At 36.9% G+C, this 24,673-nt stretch overlaps 1 protein-coding gene across 4 annotated transcripts in view; it reads left to right on the top strand.

The window, feature by feature from the left end:
• Positions 1 to 24,673, top strand: part of pard3bb (par-3 family cell polarity regulator beta b) — a 702,275-nt gene that overhangs the window by 516,215 nt on the left and 161,387 nt on the right. For all 4 annotated transcript variants that reach the window (XR_015499247.1, XM_087267580.1, XM_087267579.1 and 1 more), the window contains one exon: positions 10,492 to 10,608. Coding sequence is in view for 3 of the 4 variants with exons in the window: in XM_087267580.1 (XP_087123706.1) it covers positions 10,492 to 10,608 (117 nt within the window). In the remaining variant the exon portion in view is untranslated. The remainder of the gene's footprint in view (positions 1 to 10,491; positions 10,609 to 24,673) is intronic.

The following is a 24,673-nucleotide window of genomic DNA, read 5'->3' as shown; positions in this document are numbered from 1 at the left end:
CTATTGTTTGGCAGTTTGTGGGTCCTCAACTGAGCCTTTTCCCCTTCGCAAAGAAATTTTCCAAAGACGTCTGTTTCTACTTGTTTCTTTCTACTGCTTGTGGGTTAAATTTGGCCGCTCAATTGACTAAGATGTAAGCGAGAGAATGGTCATGTTTTAAAATCATTTAAAAATAAAAGATCATTCAGACTCAGATAATACATAAAATGGAAATAATTAATGATTCATGTGCAGCCCAGTACCAATTGATCAATTAAATTGAATCTAAAGACAGACAAATTGATTAACAGGCAGACTTTAAATTTGATTCAAGGGGACTTTAAATAAACCATGCTGTATGTTTATATGTGTGTGGTGGTGGTGTGTAAGTATATGTTAAAGGCGGTCAGAGTGAGAATCTGTTAAAGCACCTTTTTCAACTCATTCCATCTCTTCAGAAGAAGAGATTAAATCCCAGTCTTTTCTTTGCCCGCAGCCCTCAGGGAAACGTTATCCAGAGAGGATACAGATTTGCCTACAGCGCTTTGACACAGAGAGAGAGAGAAAGAGAGAGAGTCCTAGCAAAGCAGGAAAGCAGAAGGGGAGTGAATTAACGGGCAAACGTGTGGGAAAAGACACTATATTTTTACTCTACGAGCAGGTAGTTTAATTAGACATGGAGGAAATGAATGTTTGGCACAGGGAGAGGGGGAGAGAGCCGTGATGTATTTCTTAGTAATGATCAGCACAGTTTGGCTTCTCCGCAGGCCTTCACCCCCTGTAGAGTTTACTGCCGCGTGATGAATTTAACACGGTGGAACAATCAGCAGCTCTTGACTTCTCTGTTAGGCAATTTTACACTCAATTTTGATAAACTATCAGTATAGTAAATCACTTTAACAATGCTCCAATTGTCGTAGACTGTTAGGATAATATTTTGTGTCACACTTTAATAAAAACAGGGTAACTGTCTGTCTGGATTTTCAGCGGTATTTTGGAGCTCTGAAATATTCAATATTCCCAGAACATGTAAAAGAATTATTATTGATCTCTAGTGTGTAAATGTATAAAGACTGTGCCTAATTTTAGGCTTAAAATATCATTTACATTTTATGTTCTTGCTGAAAGATGATAGTAAGATCTGTTTATTTCTTAAGATTAATTTATATATTTATAATTTGTATATTTATTTAGGTTCTGCATTGAATTTTTTCAAGATAGTCCCTGTCAATTATTATTATTATTATTATTATTATTATTATTATTATTATTATTATTATTATTATTATTATTATTATTATTATTATTATTATTATTATTATTATTATCATTATTTATTTATTTATTTATTCAAATCAATCTAATATAGATGCTGAGAACTATATTGCTCTTTATTGCATTAAAAAATAGCCTGTCATGTACAGTTTTATGAATATTTTACACAACAAATTAAATGTATTTTCTCGTGTACATTAACGGTTCAGCTTTGTATTACTTATTAATTATTTTAGAACTATAACAAATCAGATTATATTAGAATGGTTTCGAAAAGGTCACGCAACACCCAAGACTGAAATAATATATGCTAAAAAAATGTATCGTTGCTATGACAAAAATAAATTACATTTAAAAAAAAATGCATTTGCTATGATATTTGTAATCAAAGTATTTTTATTTATTTATTTATTTTTTCTTTAATTAATTGTTGGATTTATGAATTATAGTTATGTTAGAGTAAAGCACATTTTTCTATCACTTATTCTGTAAAATAACGATTGTGTTTCTTTGCAATATAATGTAAATATCAAACGTTGCATACAGTAAGCGTTGGTCAAAATTATGAAAATGTTTTAATTCATTTTTAGATAACACAGCATCAATGTTTATAATAAAGAAAAGTTGAAAAATCAATATTTAGTGAAATAAGATTTTTTTGTTTTCAATTACAGCAAATGAAAACATGATATTTTAACCATTGTCAATATTTATTTATTTATTTATTTATTTATTTATTTATGTAGAAATAAAAATAGAAGTTTCCTGCTTTGACTTCTTTAAAATTAGTAGTGATTTGTCATGCCACATCTGTCTTTCTCTTCTACCGAGTCTCCTCCCACTAAACACTGTGCCTGCTAAACTGCTTAACTGACAGCCTGTGTTTGAAGCTTCTCTGAACAGCTGAAGATACTGGCAGGGTCTCCTATGACAGCCTAATTACTGCCTTTATTTATACATGTGCTGGTTTGTGCTCAGCTGGGATCTTTCTTTGATGGAGGCCACTGTGCCCTTTAGCTTAGACTCTGGAATCATGTTAAAAGAAGCATTCAATGCATCCAATTGCAATTTGACAAAATCATCAGGAGCCAATGCATGATGGACCACCTTTAGGCCAGTCACACTGGCAACATGACAAGCTCTATTATTAGATGACTGACTTTAACTAAAATGGCTGCATCTTAAAATTAGGGAAGGTCCAAATGCGCACTGATGCCCCTGAAAAAAAAAAAACCATGAACAACATTTGAATATTAGAATATTAGGGCTGCGCAATTATTTGAAACAACAATCACGATTCTCATGCACATATTTTCAAGGAAACATGGCTCTGGGATCAGTAGTAAATTTAATCCAAAGTCCAGATGACGGAGAGGAGACAGAGTGATGAAGCCAATTAAGATATGGGAATGGTTTGGAGGCCATGATTGACAGAGGCCATTTAGCTAGGATGCCGGTGTTAAACCCCTACTCTTTTTTCAAAGAACATCATGGGATTTTTGGACCACAGAAAGTCAGGACCTTAGTTTATTGTCTCATCTAAAAGACGGTATATAAACTGAGCGGTATATAATCCCCATCAATATATTGGGGCGTTAGGACCCACACAGACCACCTGCTATATACAGTTGTAGTCAGAATTATTAGCCCCCTTTGGATTTTTTTTCTTTTTTAAATTTTTCCTAAATTATGTTTAACAGAGCAAAGAAATTTTCACAACATGTCTGATAATATTTTTTGTCATTTATTCTTAATTTCTTCATGTATTCTTATTTGTGTTATTTTGGCTAGAATAAAAGCAGTTTTTATTTTTTTTTAAACAATTTTAAGGACAAAATTATTAGCCCCTTTAAGCTAACTTTTTTTTTTTTTTCTCGAAAGTCTACAGAACAAATCCTCGTTATACAATAACTTTCCTTATTACCCTACCCTCCCTAGTTAACCTAATTAACCTAGTTAAGCCTTTAAATGTTACTTTAAGCTGTATAAACAACTTGAAAAATATTTAGTCAAATATTATTTACTGTCATCATGGCAAAGATAAAACGTCTGAGTTCAGTCAGTCAGTGGGTGTTTCGAGCTCAAAACCCCAGAGAGCAGTGCATGTCGGAGAGTTTACCAAGGATGTACCGCTGGATTGTGTCTCACTATAGTTGTTAAACTTGATATTTAGTTAATCTTGTCTCTGTCTAATGACTCTTCTGTCTTTTGAATCTATCAGATCACAGCATCAGTACAGTGCTTCAATCTTTCACTGTCGGGCTTGTATTAAGTATTTTTTGTGAAAACCTCAGATACTGTTGGTTGGGTCTGTTGGTTGTGCACCTTTTTTTACCAACCAAGTTTGTCAATGCCATTATAACGACACAGATCACTCTGTCTATTCATGCCAGAGTCCCATAGAAAAAGTGATTAACAGGTGGTAATTTGTGTGTAACTTATCTTTATTTATTTATGATTTGGTTATGGGTAAAACAAAGACAATGCTGGTCAGGTTGTTGAAATGGTAGGCTACAAATAATTAATTTATTATGAATGAATTAATTATTCATAAATAATTAATTTACCGCCTATGACGATGCCCTCGTCCATCAGGATGTTTCAGATTATACAATGTACGATGCCAAATTGGTCAACATCGGCCAACCAGCATTGCAGGCTTCAATCTTTTGTGATCCTTCAGAAATCACCCTGATATGCTAATTTGGTGTGCTAATATATTGATTAAAGTTTTCGTTATTGAATACAGTTACAGCAGGGCAGTGTAGGTACATAAATAACACATATTAATGTCCTTGCTTTGTTTATTTTTTCATTAAGAAAAGAATTGAAAAAAGCATATTTGTTTCAGTTGAGCACACATGCACACAGAGCTAGACACTGAAACCTCTTAAGAGTATTTGAAAACTGAATTAGCAAGAATACACTGCCATGTGTACCAGCCTAAATAGTCAAAAGTCTGGATAGCTGTATTCCAATACATCTTTCAACATACAATTAAATAGCTATGCAGCTCAATTCGAGGAATGTAGAGTTCTGTGTGTCTCAAAAATGACACTTTATGCTATTAATCATGTCATTGATTTATGCATTTGTGCCAAAATCTCATGAGCTCCACCAAAAAAATATTTTTTGCAGTGCTCATGGTCATTGTTCTCCAGACTTTTTCGGCCATGAATTATTCACGTGGATTGTATTGATAAATGTTGTGTCAGAATGCATTAGCAGCATGTTATGTGTTAATGCGAGTGTGAGTTTTAGCGTTTAGGTCTCATAGGGGCTGATCTTAATGAGGCAGCAGAATGGATGTGCAGGAAGCGCATGCCAAAGCACTAACATTAAATAGCTGCAGTCTAATAAGATAAATACAGTAATTAAGTTATGAGAGTGCTGCATCCACACACAAATACACAGCCAGAGGACATACAGGAAGAGTGCGTGATGAAGGGAGAGGAACAGTGGGATGGCTTGTCCTTTCTCATCTTTTTCTTTCGCATTTAGCATAATGCATTCCTGTGTTTACAAGGCTTCTTTTACTGGTATACACTCACAGACCTCAGGCTTCCAATGCAGCTGGCTCATTCCTGTTTTGGCTAAATAAATTATGGCATACACTTTAAAGCTGGGAATGGATATCAAATTGTGGGTGGTAAAATAGTTGTAATAGGCCTACAATATGGCTCCTTAACAAGAAAAAAAAATCACTTGAAGAGTGACTATAATAATAGCAGCATATATTGAACATTTCACATATTAAAAATAGTATATATAACCCTTGCATTGCTGATTTGCATGTTGAATCAGTAGAATCTGAGTTTTCTTATTGTATGATTAAAATTTATTTAGTTGAATTAGCTCATTAATAATACAAAAAATTACTTTTATAAAAACAAAATATTTAACAGAGTGAATTTGAATTCATGAATCAGTTCACATGAACCAGACTGTTTGAATTGGTTTTCTGGAATGCGTCTAACTATTTTGATTCAGATCAGTAATAGGTACCCGCTTCGAATCTAATCACTCGATTAATTGAGCACTATTAGGGATGATAACAGCCCTCGAAGCCTACCAGTAGCAGATAACCAACATTCGAATCGGCTGGTAAAAGATGTATATTTGAATCGTATCATTAAAGTAAATCTGCAGTTTAAAATCAGTTCAGACTTTTTCAATTGGTTCAGTAGAATAAGTCTCTCTAAGTTGATTTAGTTTGGTAAAATATATCAGATTGTTAAATAAGTTTAGCTGAATATTTGTGACCATTTGAATTGGTTCACTAGATTGAAACTATTGTTTAAAATCAGCTCAGCAGAATTAATTTGACTATTTTAATTGATTCGGTAAAATAAATCTTACATTTTATGTCATAGAACACACGGTATATGACTTTTGTGTTTACTTGAATGAATCAGATTCTTTCAATTGTTTCTTTCTTAAGTCAATTCACTGGAATGAATCTGATTGGAATGATTTACTAAAGTAAATCTCCTGGTTTATATCAGTTTACTAGAATGAATCCAAGTATTACAATCAGTTTACTATAAGATAAATCTACTAATTTAATTAACATTAATAGAATGAGGATTATTATTTGAATCAATTCAATAATATATTCAACAAGGTGACAACACCAAAGCTCCAGAAATGCAAATTTGTTAAATTAAAAAAACTAACACAAAATGTGTAAAGTTTCAAGCACCCTGGCTCTTCATCAGACAGTATTCATCACAGCATGTTGCTCTTTTTATACACTTCTGGATCACATGATCTCATACATTGTCTCACGAAAAAAAAAAAAAAGAAAAAGAAACATTGGTAAGTTACATATTCAAAATGAACATACAAAAGCAATTCAAATAATGCATCACAAATAAAGAAAAACATAACAGAATATAACACAATAACGCAACAAAATATGGCCAAAAACTTTTACCCAAACAACTTATTAAACATTAAAAAAATGGACGAATATCTAACTCATTTAAACCTCTAGGAGACAATGTATCTAAAGTAAAAATCCAAAAGGCTTCTCACTGTAATGGGAATTTTTCAAGATCCCTGTGCCTCAAATTTGAAACTTTTTTGTATGGGGATGTGTAAAAGTTGAGGTTTTGTATGTGAAGTCGCATTGTTGACAATTCCCATATTTAAAATTCCCATGTGAAATAAATGCGGAGCAGGTTTCAGATCAGCTCTTACCAACATAATACAGATATTAGATGTTCTTTTGTGTACTAGACGAGGTGATTTCTCAAAACATTCTTTGAGGGTAGGATTGCTTGCAATAATATGCCAATGTTTTAATAGCAACTTATTCATGTTTTTAGTCTCAGTGAAATCAGTAAATCTGATTAATGTCTGCCTGAGTTAATAGAGCAGTTCCAACATTAACAAAAAATAAATAAATAAAGGTTGGGTGTCCGGCAATTCCTTCATGTTGCCCCAACACATATTATTTAAGATAACTTAATTGTTTTTACAAACTTAAGTAGATTCAACTTAAAACAATTAAGTTATCTCAGAAAAAAAAACATAAGAATTGTTTACACTCATTTTAAATAAGTGAACAAGTAGCTTTTTTAAAAAATATTTTTTTTTTATTTTTTTATACTAAGAAAGCAGCTTTATTAATAGAGTTTAGAAGAGATTTTATCAAGCTACTTTCTAACACTGATGGGTGACCTGTGACATTCAGTATATGCTATGTTTTATTTTCCTTTACCTTACGGAATTAATGTGTGTGCTGGGAGTGCTGTAAGTACAGGTATAAGGCATGAGTGTGTGTTATTAAATGTGTAGGTGGACAATGGAACATAAGCTGCATTAGTGAGTGCTGATTACACTGAAGAGCTTTACGAATGTGTCTCCTGCTGTCTCACGTTTCTGAGGTCGCTTATATTTGTGTGTCACAAAGTCCTCTGAGAGCTCCCTGTGTTTATATTTTAGTTTCAAAACATCTCGTCTGGCGTAGGCAATAAGCGAATCTAATTAAAGCAATATGAGCGGGCAACTAAATTATTATTGGGACTCGTTCATGAAACATGAGCGCAGAAAATGTCTGTTCATAAATAATTCTTAGTATCTTTATGGTTTGCAAAATGCAGATTCGTGGCCAGTATAAGAAATATTTATGTCCAGCAAATCTCCCAAATCCTTTGGTTAGATGCTAGGATGGTAGAAAGTTAATTTGCTCACTGACTCATCATACAAATGTCTTAACGCTCAATATGTCTGAAAAAAAAAAAAACTGTCTTCACCTCTTGGCAATGTCAGTCATCAACTTGGCAATGAAGCATTTTGTTCGTTGGACTTTGTTTGGAAACAAGAGGAAGGATTGGAGCGCTAACGGGCAGTGAATCATCTGAGTAGCGGGTGGAGACGGAGAGAAAGAGGGAAATGTTCTGGACAGATCTGTTGATTTAGATGAGGCCTGGATGACTGAGCTGCAGGCCAGTGTGAATCACCTCTGAATTGTGCTATTCTTTTCGTTTTATTAACTCTGTGTCCTCTGGAGCTTTCCACGACATCTGAAAACAGTCCTGTTGAGTTAGTGTTTAACTCCAGTTTTTAAGGAAGTCATGTCTCAAGAGTTCGGTTGAAGAGATGTAAACAAAGTCAAAACAAATGAAAGAGGCTTTGGGGATGTTCTTTGTATTTATTTGATCTTTATTGGTCTTTTTCTTTATTATTAATCTTTTTTTTGTTAATTTATTTCGTATTCTTTGTTTCAGTGATTTATGATTCTTCATTGGTTTCATGGTTCATTGATTCAGTGAATCTAGATTGATGTTGCTTGTTGATAGTTTAAATAAATGAATGAATAGTCAAGATGATGAACTAATTAAAGCATGAATAAACAAACAAATGAAAAAATCAATGAATAAACGAAATTAACAAATGAATGAACTACTGTATTACAAAAATTAAAGCAGGACAATCTAGTGTTTTTATTACTGGTTTGTGAAGCAGTTGATTCATTTGCATGTTTATTGACTCATTCCTTTTTTTCCTAAATTGTTTCGTTAGTTTGTTTGGTTATTGTTATATAATGATTTGTTTAATTGTTTTTATCTGTCCATTCATTTGATCATGAAAAATTTTCTTCAATCGTTTTTTCCTTCAATGTTTTTTTTTCGTTTGATCACTTGTTCGTTTGTTTGATTCATTTGCGTGTTTATTAACTTATTCCTTTTTTTTTCTTAAATTGTTTTGTTAATTTGTTTGGTTATATAATTATCTGTTTAATTGTTCTATTTATTTAATCTTTTCATTCATTCATTCGTTCGATTAATTTGCATGTTTATTGATTCATTCCTTGTTTTCTTAAACTGTTTTGTTAATTTGTTTGGTTGTTATATAATGATCTGTTTATTTGTTCTATTTTTATCTGTTCGTTCATTCGTTCGTTCAATTAATTTGCATGTTCATTGACTCATTCCCTGTTTTCTTAAATTGTTTTGTTAATTTGTTTTTGGTCATTGTTATATAATGGTTTGTTTAATTGTTCTATTTGTATCTGTTTGTTCATTGTTCGTTAAATTTTTAGGTTGTATTTATTTATTTATTTATTTTTTGGTTAATCAATTTAGAATTTCCTTTAATTAGCTCATTTACTCTTTAGTAAATTAAATAGCTTCAATATTATGCACCCGCACAAATGCTCCCAAATATGTTCTGTGGGCGCAGAATACAATTCCGGGCACATATGCAACCAAAATGGTCTTAATATTGATCCCTCTACATGATTTACACCTTTTCAAAACCATCCCACACATTTGGACAGCCATTTTCAGATCTCTCCAGAGATGTTCAATAGGATTTAGATCTGGGCTCTGGCTGGGCCACTCAAGGTCATTCACCGAGTTGTTGTGCAGCCACTCCATTGATATTTTGGCGATGTGCTTTTGGTCATTGTCCTGCTGGAAGATGAACCGTCGCCCCAGTCTAAGGTCAAGAGCACTCTGAAGCAGGTTTTCATTCAGGATGTCTCTGTACATTGCTGCATTCATCTTTCCCTCTGTGCTGGCCAGTCTTCCAATTCCTGCTGCAACAAAAAAAAACGTCCCCACAGCATGACACTGCCACCAGCAGGCTTCACTGTAGGGATGGTATTAGCCTGGTCATGAACGGTGCCTGGTTTTCTCCAAATGTAATGCCTGACATTCACTCCAAAGTGTTCAATTTCAGTCATTTTTCAGTCATTCAGAATTTTGTTTCTTATGATCTAAGAGTCCTTTAGATGCCTTTTGGCAAATTCCAGTGGCTTCCGCCTGGCCACTCTACCATACAGGTCTGAATAGTGGATTGCTGCACAGATAGTTCTACTTCTGTAAGGTTCTCCTCTCTCCAGAGAAAAATGCTGAAGCTCAGACAGAGTGACCATCGGGTTATTGATGACCTCCCTAGGCCCTTCTCCCTCGATCACTTAGCTTTGATAGCCGGCCAGCTCTAGGAGGAGGCCTTATGGTTCCAAACATCTTCCACTTACGGATGATGGAGTGGAATTTATTTATTCAGAGCAGCAGTAACATAAAATGCGGAAAAGTGAATCGCTATGAATACTTTCCGGATGCACTGTAAGTGTCACCTTCAGTGCTGTGTATGATTCTCAAGGGCTCTTGTTCTCCCTCGTTGTTACCGAATATGATCAAGGAATGTGCACATCATCATCATTATGTACAGTACAGATGTTTGAGATTGATGTATTGTATAGATAATCTACTGTAGATCAGATCACATCCTTGTGTTTGTGCGTGAGTAGCATATAGGATACTGGGGTGATTCCATTTCCTCTGACTTTCCTCTGTGTGTTAGATGAGTCCTGGTGTGTGTATATTTGTGTGTGTGTGTGTTTGTAGCCGCAGGCCACGGCCCCTGCTCGCTGTGACATTGATACACTGCGTTGAAGCCGAGTGCTGTGCTGCTCTACTGGGCGACAGTGGGTTTGAGACACAGGCACATATGAGAAATGACCTTCTATGAGCAGGGAAAATGGAGACGGGTGCAGGACTCAATCACTGGTGCAGAAATGATGCATGTTAACAGAGCATCTCTACTGACACGCTCTGGCCCCTACAGCGATTTAGGAACTCCCCGATGTACACACACACACACACATACATGCACACAGACTAGATAGACTCTCTGCCTGTTTTCCTAGATAAACGTAATTTGCAAACAGTGATCATTCAGTGATGTCTTTCTATGCCCTCCCCTTCTCTGTCTCTCCTTTAGATTTGGAAAGAAAAAGGAAGAGAAGAGCAAGCCAGAGACAAAAGTGAATGCGTTGAAGCAGACGACAGAGATTCTGAGCGAAGAGGAGTTGGAAAGGATGAAGGAAGAGAGAGAAAGGTGAGACTGGTTTCTTTACACTGTCACAATTTAAAAGAGTGGATCCCTACAAAAAATATTGATAACATAAAAGTTAAACACTGGACATTAGTACCCCTATATGTCATAGAAATATCTGTCATCATGCAAATCACACAGCAAACTTGATAAATATATGTTTATTTATTTATACCAAATCAATGCTTTACTCAGCAAATATGCATTAAGTTGGCCATAAGTAACAGTTAAAATATTCATTAAGTATTTGTTAATTAATTAATTAATTTATTTATTTGTTTCATTATTTATTTATTTATTTATTCGTTTCATTATTTATTCATTCATTCATTCATTCATTAATTCATTCATTCATTCATTCATTCATTTCTTGTTCATCAAAGAATTCAGGGGAATTCCAATTCTAAGTTCCACCAAAAAGAGAAAGTTATGGTAAACGATATAATTATTAAATTTAATGAGTTTATTGAATAATTAAATAAAAATTTAAATTATATATATATATATATATATATGTGTGTGTGTGTGTGTGTGTGTGTGTGTGTGTGTTTATATCAAATAAATGCTTTACTCATCAAAGATGCATTAAGTTGGCCATGAGTAACAGTTAAAATTTCATTTTTTTTTTTGGCTCAGTCGCTTTATTAATCTAATGCCGCCACAGCGGAATGAACTGTTAACTTATCCAGCATGTTTTATGCATTGGATGCCCTTCCTGCTACAACTTATCCCTAGGAAAAACTTATATATTTCCATTCACACACATACACTACGGACAATTTTAGCTTACCCAATTCACCTATAGCGCATGTCTTTAGACTTGTGGGGGAAAACGGAGCACCCGGAGGAAACCCATGCAAACACGGGAAGAACTTGCAAACTCCACACAGACATACAAACTGACCCAGCTGAGGCTTTAACCAGGGACCTTCTTGCTGTGAGGCGGGAGCGATACCCACTGCGCCACCGTGTAGCAGTTAAAATATTACATAAAATATTAAAACAGTTAAAAGAGGTTTGTTTGTTTATCTATTTAGTTGTTTGTTTATTCGTATATTTCATGTTTATGTTTATCAAAGAATACATGGGAAATTCCAATTTCAAGTTCCACCAAAAAAAGACAGTTGTGGAAAGCATTTTAATTATTGAAATAAATGAATGACTGCATTAATTAATTATAATAAAATGTATATATTTTTTTCAGACAGAATATTAAAAAAGTCTGATTTCAGCATTATATACTAGATAGACAGACAGACAGACAGACAGACAGACAGACAGACAGACAGACAGACAGACAGACAGACAGACAGACAGACAGACAGACAGACAGACAGACAGACAGATAGATAGATAGATAGATAGATAGATAGATAGATAGATAGATAGATAGATAGATAGATAGATAGATAGATAGATAGATAGATAGATAGATAGATAGATAGATAGATAGATAGATAGATGCAGAAACTAACAAGTTAACATAATTATTTCATGTTGCCTCAACACGATTGTGTGGAACCCAGCATTTTTTTTACAGTGTAACTGTATACTATAAATATTTAGCTATGATTAAGGTAAAGCATAAAATGTCATCTATTGACTAGAAAATAGTCCCTGTACATTTGAGAAGAAAAGGAAAACTTTTCATGCACTGTGCAGGATCACAGGTTTTTATTTGTGGTTCAAACTTTGAACATGGCTAAAACAATCAGAATCTATGGCCACAACTATGCGTTGCTGTAATGCTACATCTAAAACAGTGGGGTTTGTCACATTGCAGTTTTATAGGCCTAGATCCCAGGAGCTAGCACAATGAAACAGTGGCAGGTAATATCCTCCGGGAGCAAAATGGCTTCAGGAGGAACCAAGGCTCAAAGGAGAATGAATACTCCCCTGTAAACATGCATAGTGTACGTCATCTAGACATCTGAGAAAGAGCACATCATCGTCAGCACAGCACAAATGAGCTTTGTGTTTGTGTACAAACATCTAAAAAATACTTGAATAAGAGCTGATTCTCATATATGCGTAAATAAAAACATCTGCTGGATGTCATTCTGGTATTATATAATGATTTAGCAGTCAGCTACTGCAACAATACCTTTGTTATGCGACAAGTTACTTTGTACTTAGTTTAGTTTGAAGAACTGATGCTATCCATGTATTAATCCACTAAGGTGATTGGAGTAATAATTTCAAATTCAAATATTCAAAACTACATACGATAAAAAAGCTATTTAAAGTTATAAAATTTTTTTTTATAAATATTTGACTATTAATTATTCTTATTATTATTATTACTATTATTATTATTATTATTATTATTATTATTATTATTATTATTATTATGTATTTATTTATTTATTTATTTATTTATTTATTTATTTATTTATTTATTTATTTATTTTTTACATTTAATAAATGCAGCCTTGATAAACAGAATAACAATAAAAAAAATAATAAAAAAATACAACTGACCCCAAGTAGTGGCGCAGTAGGTAGTGCTGTTGCCTCACATTAAGAAGGTTGTTGGGTTGCTGGGTCGATCCTCGGCTTAGATGGCATTTCTGTGTGGGGTTTGCATGTTCTCCCTGCATTCGCGTGGGTTTCCTCCGGGTGCTCCGGTTTCCCCCACAGTCCAAAGACATGCGGTACAGGTAAACTGGGTAAGCTAAATTGTCCATAGTGTATGTGAGTGAATGTGTGTGGAAGTTTCCCACATATGGGTTGCGGCTGGAAGGGCATCCGCTACATAAAAATGTGCTGGATAAGTTGGCGGTTCGTTCCGCTGTGGCGACCCCGGATTAATAAAGAGACTAAGCCGACAAGAAAATGAATGAATGAAAAGTTATGTTGAATAAAAAATGTATGTATTACAATTATGACACTTTATTTAAAATATGTGGCTAAGAAATAGCTATTAACTTATTTTACTTTTTTTGGTGTTTCTATTTCTATAATAAATAAAAAAAGGTTAAAGAAGAGCGAAGAAACAGATATGATTGTTCCTTATTTGTTATTTAATTCAACTTATTTTTAAATTCAACAACTCTGCTAACTTAACAAACAGAGCATGTCTGTGACGAAGCTTGAACAATCAATGATAAATAACATAAATTATTTATATTTGGACTTTAGTGCAAAAGTAAAGGTATAAAAAGTCTACTATAAAATCAAATAGCACCTCAACTTAAGATACCAGGCAGGCAGTCCAAAGTTTAGTTTACATACTGTATCTTACAGTTTGCTATGGCAACGTCGACATCAACTTTATAATACCTCCAGACTACAGAAATACTCGCACTTTCTGCTTCAAGCTGCTTCCGTGTTCTACTTTGTCGGCATTTAACCAATAGCGTCTCTGCAACTGTCACACAACCAGCGATCGCTTCCCAGAGGATCGCTGGTTCTCACACGAACTCTCATGACTACATTTCCGCATTTCCCAGGACTACATTTTCATACATGCACTGCTCCCAAACACGCACGCCTGTCCATTCATCTATCCTGATTGCATCACCAGCTGGACCTTGTTCACAGACTGATTTCATCCCATTAATAAGCCACTCTCTCACGCTACCAGTTTGCCGAGTCTTGTTTTCCCAGTGTGACATTACGAAGCGTTTCTCCCTGTCTTGTTTATACGTGTTTAGACCCTAGCTTTGCATTCCTTGTTATCCTGTTCAGCCGCCTGCCTTTAGACCTATTGCCTGTTATATTGACGACGATTCTGGACTGCCTTTACATACCCGTTTGCACCTGATTTGACCATTGCTTGCCTGAAATTGAATAAACCTGCACGTGGATCCAAACTTCTGTTGTTGGTGTCACTCCCAGTCGTTACAGAAGACTCGGCCAGAACATGGATCCAGCGGGTATTCAAATCATGCGCCTCCGTCAGGATGCCCGGTCAATTGAGGAGTACGTGGAGAAATTCATTGAACTGTCACATCTGACATCTATGAGTGAGTTATGTTTAATGATTTTCTTTCGCGGAGGACTTGCTGAACCACTGTACTCCTACATGCCACTGCACAATCCCCACTGGACGCTAGCACAATTTATCGATATAGCCCTTCAAATGAGTGGATCTTCCTTCACCGTTGGCGAGGTGGAGGAAAATCCAAAATATCTTTTGGGGGGGGGGGGGGGGCTGTAGAGAGCAAGACCCGCTAGCGACGGGGCTTGCGACCCATTGTCCACAGCCAGCTCACAAGATGGCCGCTCCCAGTCAGCCAGCTCACAAGATGGCTTCCAGTTCAAAGTCTGTTCCTGCTCCTGAAAGGCCATCTCCAGAGCTGCCATTCCCTCCAGTGCTGCCAGATCCTCCAGAGCTGCCAGACCGTCCAGTGCTGCCAGATCCTCCAGTGCTGCCAGACCCTCCAGTGCTGCCAGATCCTCCAGTGCTGCCAGACCCTCCAGTGCTGCCAGACCCTCCAGTGCTGCCAGACCCTCCAGTGCTGCCAGACCCTCCAGTACAGCCAGACCGTCCAGTGCTGCTAGATCCTCTAGAGCTGCCAGAGTCACTGCTACCGCCAGAGCTACCGACGCCGCAGCCAGCGCCTCAGCCAGAGCCGACGCCGCAGCCAGCGCTTCAGCCAGAGCCGACGCCGCAGCCAGCGCCTCAGCCAGAGCCGACGCCGCAGCCAGCGCCTCAGCCAGAACCGACACCGCAGCCAGTGCCAGAGCCGACGCCGCAGCCAGCGCCTCAGCCAGAGCGGACGCAGCAGCCAGCGCCAGAGCCGACGCCGCAGCCAGCGCCTCAGCCAGAGCCGCCGCTGCATGAGCTTGCCGAACGGCCGCCGCCGCTTGAGCTTCCAGAGTGGCCGCCGCCTGAGCTTCCCGAGTGGTCGCCGCCGCCGCCTGAGCTCCACGAGTGGCCGCCGCCACCTGAGCTTCCCGAGTGGTCGCCGCCGCCGCCTGAGCTTCACGAGTGGCCGCCGCCACCTGAGCTTCCCGAGTGGTCGCCGCCTGAGCTTCCCGAGTGGCCGCCGTCGCCGCCTGAGCTTCCCGAGTGTCCGCCGCCGCCTGTGCTTCCCGAACGGCCACAGCTCCTCGCCCTGTCGGCGCCATCCAGACAGCTCGTCCAGTCGGTGTCATCCAGACTCCTCGCCTTGCCGATCCCAGCCCGGCTCCTCGCCCTATCGGCTCCCTACAAGCCTCCAACCCTGTCGGCTCCTCGCAGTACTCCAGGTCCAGTGCTGCCACACGATCCAGGACCACTGCAGCTCCACTCTCCGGGTCTTCCGCAGCTCCAGTCTCCAGGCCCTCCGCAGCTCCACGCCCCAGGTACGCTCCAGCTGCATGGTCCTGGCCCTCCATCCCTCCCCCTGTTCCGCCTCTGCTCCGCCTCCCGCCTGAACAGTAGTGGAGTGTCTGGAATCCAATCCTAGAGGGGGGGGCTATGTCACACGCCCAGCGATCGCTTCCCAGAAGATCGCTGGTTCTCACACGAACTCTCATGACTACATTTCCGCATTTCCCAGGACTACATTTTCATACATGCACTGCTCCCAAACACGCACGCCTGTCCATTCATCTATCCTGATTGCATCACCAGCTGGACCTTGTTCACAGACTGATTTCATCCAATTCATAAGCCACTCTCTCACGCTACCAGTTTGCCGAGTCTTGTTTTCCCAGTGTGACATTACGAAGCGTTTCTTCCTGTCTTGTTTATCTGTGTTTAGACCCTAGCTTTGCATTCCTTGTTATCCTGTTCAGCCGCCTGCCTTTAGACTTATTGCCTGTTATATTGACGACGATTCTGGACTGCCTTTACATACCCGTTTGCACCTGATTTGACCATTACTTGCCTGACATTGAATAAACTGCATATTGGATCTTACCTCCTGTTGTCTCCTGTCACTCCACCCCAGTCTTGGTAACAGCAACAAACTGGTGTCATGCCACGTGTTGCTATTTCTGTGTGAAGTCAAGAAAGAAGTCTAACTCTGTGCCACTGCACAACTATAGAAGTGTTAAAAAATAATGACAACATATATGTATTCGAGTCCTGATCAGGTGGTAACATCCGATTCCGATTGAGTCTGAAACCATGTGGTCTGACTTAATTTCCGATCATATGATCAGATCTGAACATCCCTAGCCATAGCCATAACAAAACAAAAAGGTTTTAAAACAAAAATTCATTTTTATAAATGACACTTAATTAAAACTCTGTTTGTTGATTAAGAAAAATCACAATAAAAAAGTTTTATTATCCTGGCTGTGAACGTTTATTTAACAAATTATTCCATATATTACAGTGCTTCCCTCAGGTTTGAAATATACTTGTGTTGGGAACCGGATTAAAAAACACACCTTTTACCCACAACACAAAAATAGTAATGCGGCAAAGTTCCTAATGCGACAAAACATAATTCAATTTTTAACAATATATTTATTTGTTATGACACTGTTATAAACTGTTTCTTTTCAATGGGTTAAATAAAAATAATAAATAAATAACTTTCCACACTTTCTCTTATTTTTATTCTGTTCAGGAGCTATGTGCATCCAATGACAGGTCAAATTTGCTTCTCTTTCTCGTTCAAGTTCTAAGCAAACTTGAATGCCAAAGCATTTTAGATATACAGTAGCCTATGTAATATATTACATCATTAAATTAATAAAAACAATCAGCAATTGAGAAACAAATGACAGAAAAAGGAATAAAAACCTACAATATGTCTAAAAATGAGCATAATGACAAGACTAAAACCTGTAGATTATTTAAATAAAGCAAATGTTTTGATTAGCCATAACTAATGATGTACATATATTTTGCAGCCAGTATAGACCAGTCCTCTTTAAGTGTAGTAAAGTTTTTTTCTTGAGTCGTTTAGATAGTCATTTGAGTCATTTAGATAAAAAATGAAATATTTAATAGTTCTCTCATGACGAATTACGCAATGTCAGGTGCGAAGCGAAAGTAGGCTTAAGTAAACAAGGTAGGGCAAAAAAAAAAAACCTTCCGAGCTTTAAAAAGCGAAAGCAAAAGTAAAAGTTAAATCCCAGTCAGTTTACGAAATTTAGAACCCGGGACAGTATGGCGCGCCTCTGTGGGTCTGCAGAACATGTAAGACTGTGGGAGTGTTAAAAGATCTTGTGAGCACACTATAAAACAGGTAAACGAGAGAAGATTTTCTACTAGTTAATTGATGGAAGATGTTTGGATATATAATGGGCGCATACAAAATAATGTAAAGACTGCTAATAATATATATATATATATATATATATATATATATATATATATATATATATATATATATATATATATATATTTGTGGTAGTCATTGCATTAATAAACATAGATGACAATAAATGAATAGATTAAACACACCTTACTATTTACAGGAATTTTAAACCCCATACTAGTGATTGACAGAGGTGGGACCAAGTCATTGTTTGGCAAGTCACAAGTAAGTCTCAATTCATTGCCCTCAAGTCCCGAGTCAAGTCCCGAGTCAAGACAGGCAAGTCCCGAGTCAAGTCCCGAGTCAAAGGCAACAAGTCTCAAGTCAAGTCCAAAGTCCTGCAGTTTGATTTTCGAGTCTTTTCGAGTCTTTTTAACAGAAAAATAAAATATATACAGATTAGGTATGGTTGTAAGGTCTGTATTAATTAAACAAACCTTTTTTAATTAAAGAACATTGCTCAGATATATAAAAATACAAATGCAATTTTCTGAAAAAGTGCTAAACTGTGCTGCGTCTCGTCTCCACAGCATAATGCACAAGAACGAGTTCCACCAAAAAAAGACTCCATTTTGCCTCACATCACACAGAAATTGCAGGTCTACTGCTGTCTAATTCATTAAGTTTAGTTGTGCTATGTTATGTCTTCGGTGATCAACTTGTGATTAACCAAAATTACATAACCTCAATGTGGTAGCAGTAGACCAACTCCTGTATATGCTGCAAAGTTAAATTGAGTGAAATTGGAATTTTGTCAATTGAATCTCGTGTGTGCTAAAGAGATGGAGTTGCAAATCTGTCTAGCAGCAATGTAAAATGGTAGCACATATTGTTAATGAAGTAGGCTACTTCATACAAACAATAAAGTTGTTTTCTTCACATAACGTTGAAGAGCTTTGCTCTCTACCTTGTGTGATGCTCGTGCACGGATTTCCTCTGTTTGTGGACAAAACTGATTGCGAGTTCTCAAATTTTCTCTCGCTCTCAAATATGCACTGCTCACACACAAATTTTCTTGAGCGCTCTCAGAGATTATATGCAAACTCACAATTTGTGTCGTGTTCCCTCTTCCTTTCATGCTTTTTGATATGATTCATATTGCTGCACTGTTTAATAACAATATACAATATATTTAATATAATATTAAATATATGTTTAATAACCAAAATACTAAAATAGACTTACATATTAAATGTTTAATCTAATAAACCATAACATTTTTGGTTGTTTTATATGATGAGATATTTTCAGTTTCAAACACTTAAAGACAGAGAATAGACCAGTGGTGCCCCCCTGAAAATTTGCTTAAGGGGGGCCAGAAGAGGCCAGCTACGTCAGTGGCACCAATCAATCCACAATAATTTAGTGGCTGCTATTTATTTATTAAAATATTGCATTGTATTGCATTTATGTAAGTAGATTTAAATAAATAATGTCAACAGCAAAATCATATCGGGTTGGCCACAGGGGTGGCTAGAGTTTACACAGGGGAAACACCCCTTGTAAAGGGGTTTACACCACTATAAGGCACCTCTGGAATAGATGTTGGATGTAAAGAATACATTTTATTTTAAAAGCATTTAAACAAAAACTAATGCAAGCAGAAATGTAACTGTGATAAAAATAAGGAAACACTTGATAAGGTATTATAGCCTACTGTACTATTCACTCTTTAAATAAATCTCACTATCAATCTCATTTTATCATGGCAGCTAAAATAAAGTAAACTAGTGTCTGCTGGCTTCCACTTTACTGATGAGATTGTGGAGGACATTTTCCATGTCATCCTCTTCATTTTGAGGAAAGCTGTGCCACGGGGCCCCTGAACACGTATATTGGCATGTACTGTGTTTTGAACAGTAGCCTACTACAGTAAAGTACTTCAATTGATCAGTTGTGGTAATACTATAGTTGCTATGGTAACACAAGTGTAATATAAACAAATTACCCAGTGCTGTATTATTTTACAATATAGGGTATTTTATACTACAAATCACTAAACTTTACTGTAGTTAAAACTACACTTTGTATTATTTTATCTGTTCACTATTGGTAATACTACTGTATTATGAAGCATTAATTAACAAGTCGTAAATAATACTAGCCTAAAACATAAGTATAATACAAGTATACAACAAGTATAATACTCAAAAACACTAGAATTTATTAAAGAATTTACCTTAACCTTTTAGTTTTTTGTGTATTGTTAATAAATAGTAAAGCAAGAAAGAAACCATATCAACATTCTTGGAATAACCCTTCGCTAAGCCTCGCCCTCCTTAGTTACTGTTGCTACGCCTGTCAAGCTTTCATGCCTGGCACATCTATTACAGTGTGTATGCGCTGGTGTCAGACATTCCCAAGGATTTAATTAGTCATTTTTGGCAAACAGGTGAGATATCTGAGAAAGCCAGACAAAAGAGGACTGCAGTATACATTACAGGGGTATATTCACAACATAATAGCAACTGATTAGAAATTAATTTTATCAAAATTGAAGCAAGGTTAGCCTAGCCACCTCATACGCTGAACATTCAACAGCATAGTTCACGCACAGCAGGAGAGGTGAAATTATAAAATAATCTAATAACCTAAGAAACTGATGGATTTGTGCCGAATATTAGCATCATTGACCCATAACAGTGTACAGTACCTATTACTGTCAGCATGTTTGTGTGCTCTTTATCCAGTTTTTATTCAAATATGCAGTTAAGTGGAAGAAAAAAATTGAAATGCACATTAAAGTATAAATAACAGAAGTGAACAAATAGATTTTTCCTACCAGCAAATATTAGTGTATGTATTTATATGCGTTACAATAGCGAGGGTTTAAACTAAGCAGTGCTCACAGGGTTCAACGCTAAGGATTTTTTCTACTGGCCCGATCGGGCCAGTGGTTCTGATTTTTACTTGCCCAGCCCAAATTTTCACTGGCCCCACCAAAAAAAAAAAGAAGTTAATCGCTATTTGAATGTGCGTGTGTGTGTGTATACACACACACACACACACACACACACACACACACAGTTGATTTCAGAATTATTAGTCCCCCTAAATTATTAGCACCCCTGTTTATTTTTTTCCCCAATTTCTATTTAACAGAGAACAGATTTTCTCAGCACATTTCTAAACATAATAGTTTTAATAACTCATCTCTAATAACTAATTTTTTTTATCTTTGTCATGATGACTGTAAATAATATTTTACTAGATATTCTTCAAGACACTTCTATACAGCTTAAAGTGAAATTTAAAGGCTTAGCTAGGGTAATTAGGTTAACTAGGCAGGTTAGGGTAATTAGGCTAGTTATTGTATAATGATGGTTTGTTCTGTAGACAGTCTGAAAAACAATTAGCTTAAGAGGCTAATAAATTTTACCTTAAAATGGTTAAAAAAATGTTTTTATTCTAGCCAAAATAAAACAAATAAGATTTTGTTCAGAGGAAAAAATATTATCAGACAAAATATCAACATTTCTTTGCTTTGTTAAACATCATTTAGGAAATATTTTAAAAACAAAAAACAAAAAACAAAAGGGGGCTAATAAATCTGTATATATATTTACGGTAATTTTTTAAATGTTTAAGGAAAACTATTCAGTTCATCAAGGCTATATTTATAAATGTAAAAAATGTGTAATTGTTAAATATTTATTAAAATTTTAAATAACTGCTTTGTTATTGTATTTAGTTTCAAATAAAATAATTACTCCAGACATTATTGATTTTATAACTATTACCATTAATAAATATAATAATAATTAATATTAGTGATTTCTGAAGGATCATGTGACTGGAGTAATGAAGCTGAAATCTCATCTTTAAAATCACTGGAATAAATGAATAAATTAAATGATAAACTACTTTTGAACAGTTATTTTATAGTGCAACATTTCACAATTTGTATTTATGATGAAATAATTGCAGCCCTGGTGAGCAGAAGAAGCTTGTTTTAACATATTTAATCACACTGACTCCAAACTTTTGTGTATTGTGTATAGAATATTTTATAAGTGAAAATGTGCACTTTAATTTTAACAACCCACAGACATCGTCACCAAATACAAATCGAGGTCAGACTTTCTCATATATACAGAGCCTCATTTCAATTGTCAGGTTTTGTAGAAATCGATCAATTGAATTAATCAATCTATTAAAGAAACGTTGACTATAATTCTGTATTTTAGGCTTAAATTATAGAGAGATATAGCAGATGAACCGAGACTGCATCAGATCAATGTAAATCTTTCTTTCGAGCTGTCAGTGCGGAAATGAACAAAACAACAGGCCTAATACAACATATTATACGATTAAAATATGGAAAAATTAACAGATAGTAATTTCGGTCAATTTTCCTGACGGATAAACCGAGATCAGGCTGGACAAACAGCTCTCGGTAATATTTCAGCATGCTTTCACTCGCATTTACCGGTAAGAATGACATCTCGCCCTGCTCATCATTCCCTCTTCATATAGCCGTATATATGGCTATTACACGATCATGATACACTGTGATATAGCCTGGGTCGTTAGTTTGTTGCATTGTTTTGTTTTCTCGCTACAATCGATACGCTCAATAGGACAGAGACCGCGTCTCATTCAGGCGATCTTGGACTGATTGATTTGGCGCGGAAGCGAGCGCAACTGCTGGATATATGCTAAAAAAACGCGCTAACGGGTGAAACGAGACAGATTCCGAAACAAACGTCTATGTGTGAAAGCACCGTAAGATTGTATTTGCACACAATTGACAGACAGTCGCAGCACGCAGCTCTGGCTCGATCTGGCAGGCAAAAAGGCAGCAGCTGGCCCGATCGAGCCAGTAACATTTTGTACACTGGCCCGAGTGTCTCGCACGCTGGCCCCGGGCCATCGGGCAGTCCTTATTGTCGAGCCCTGGCTCATAATATCGAGTGGAAAAAAAGAAAAAGACCGCTGGGAAGCATAACCTGCTTTGTTTTTTTTATTTATTTTTTTAAAAGAAACACAGTTTAGATCTGTTTAGGATAAGAGGAGTGTGAGTTATTGCCACCTATCATTGAATGTGAATATCGAAAACAAAACCAACTTAGCTTAACTCCTTTACCGCCCCTCACACAGCTTGATCCACGCTGGCATTTCTCCTCTTGGGCTTTGGTTTTGAAAAGGGAAAAAATCCCACCACCCAGTCCAAACTTTTAGGATAGCGGGTGTCAGATTTTCACAATCCAATTGCGCAACGATTTGGCTTGTTTCCTTCGCTCGAAAGCTTGACAGAGCCTCTGCCCGTAGCTACGATTGGTAAGCCGCGATTGGTGGGTGGCGGTTTTTGGGCGTGGCTTAGCGAAGGGTCAGTTTAACAGGAGGATCCCGTGAGAGCAAAAGCACTAAAGGTATGAGACGCCATCGTAAACAAAAGTCAAGCGAACGCAAAGAGACTGAATGCACGAGAGAGAGAGAGAGAGAGAGAGAGAGAGAGAGAGAGAGATGTATGTTGTGTGAGAGAGAGAGAGAGAGAGAGAGAGAGAGAGAGAGAGAGAGCGAGAGCGAGTATTGGCACGCGAGTATTGGCTCCATCTCAAGTTCAAATTCAAATTCTCTCTGCGTTCGCTTGACTTTTGTCCACTCCTGCGCCTCATAGTAGTCACGTTGGATACTGTCGAATCAAAACAATCTACCGTGCTTCGATTGGACGTCATACCGAAAGCGCGCATGCTCACACACACGCGCGCGCATGCTGTCACACACACGCACACATAAACGGGGAGAGAGAGAGAGAGCGGTCCATGTCAACATACTTTTTTATCGTTGGGCTTTTCATGGGAAGCAGCAAGTCTTTACAAGTCAATAGGGGCAAGTCCTAGTCAAAGTCCAAGTCATTTATGTTCAAGTCCAAGTCGAGTTGCAAGTCTTTTTATATTTTGTCAAGTCGAGTCTAAAGTCATCAAATTCATGACTCGAGTCTGACTCGAGTCCAAGTCACATGACTCGAGTCCACACCTCTGGTGATTGATAAACAAAAAAAAAGAGGCTTGCTTGACTATATTTTCTTTTGGTCAGTTAGTCAAATAAAAGTATGTTATGTAGTTTGTTAGCACCGGTCTGGCTGATCCACATGCAAATAATTATGTCATGAAAACAATCAAAATTGTAGTGACCTTATAAAGGGTATAGGATTACTTTGGTGTGGATCAGAGCACAATTTCCAAGTACTGTACAAGCAAACCACACTAAGGATAGAAAGTTATTAGGTTCTTAAACAAATTCTCTACAAAACCCAAAACACTCTTTATTGCCATCTAAAAAAGATTTCAGGTAAGAAAGTTACCTGTTGTATAGAAACAAAAGTGTAGTTCATTATTATATATGACTCAGCTCATGACGCACAGGGTTGATCTCTTCATTTTTCCATCTTTTTCCATCTCGTTCACTCTTCAGGCCTGACAGCTTTTTGTGGTCCATTACAGAGATGACACACAGCACTCGATTCCCCCTCTCTATATCTCTGTCTCTCGGCGTGTCATGTATATTCTGCCAGAAGACAGGAGAAAAGGATATATTTAGCTGAGATGCAGGGATGTTTTTGCAGTCATTATTTTGTGTGGTGTTTGCCGAGGCTTATTTGGACTTGGAAACGTGTGAAGTGTGAGCTGGAGCCGTGCTGTTCTCCTCCATATGCTCCAGAGTGGCATTTGTTCAGAGAGAGACTTTATTGACTGAGCCGGTTGTGGCTCCTAAGAGAGACAGAAAAAGGAAAGAGCGAGAGAGAAAAAAATCTGCATGTGTCCAAAAGGTCTTTCTTGACCTTTCCGGTTGATTGTATTTTTGAAGTCATCTTTGAAAGTGTAAATACGACTCAAGTTCTAGCAGTTACATCATTGCTA

This window comes from Danio rerio, chromosome 9, assembly GCF_052040795.2.
Source record: "Danio rerio strain M-AB ecotype USA chromosome 9, GRCz13ab, whole genome shotgun sequence".
In the NCBI taxonomy this organism is placed as follows: domain Eukaryota; kingdom Metazoa; phylum Chordata; class Actinopteri; order Cypriniformes; family Danionidae; genus Danio; species Danio rerio.
Note: the sequence above shows the minus strand (reverse complement) of the source record. Positions and strands in the feature narration are given on the sequence as shown.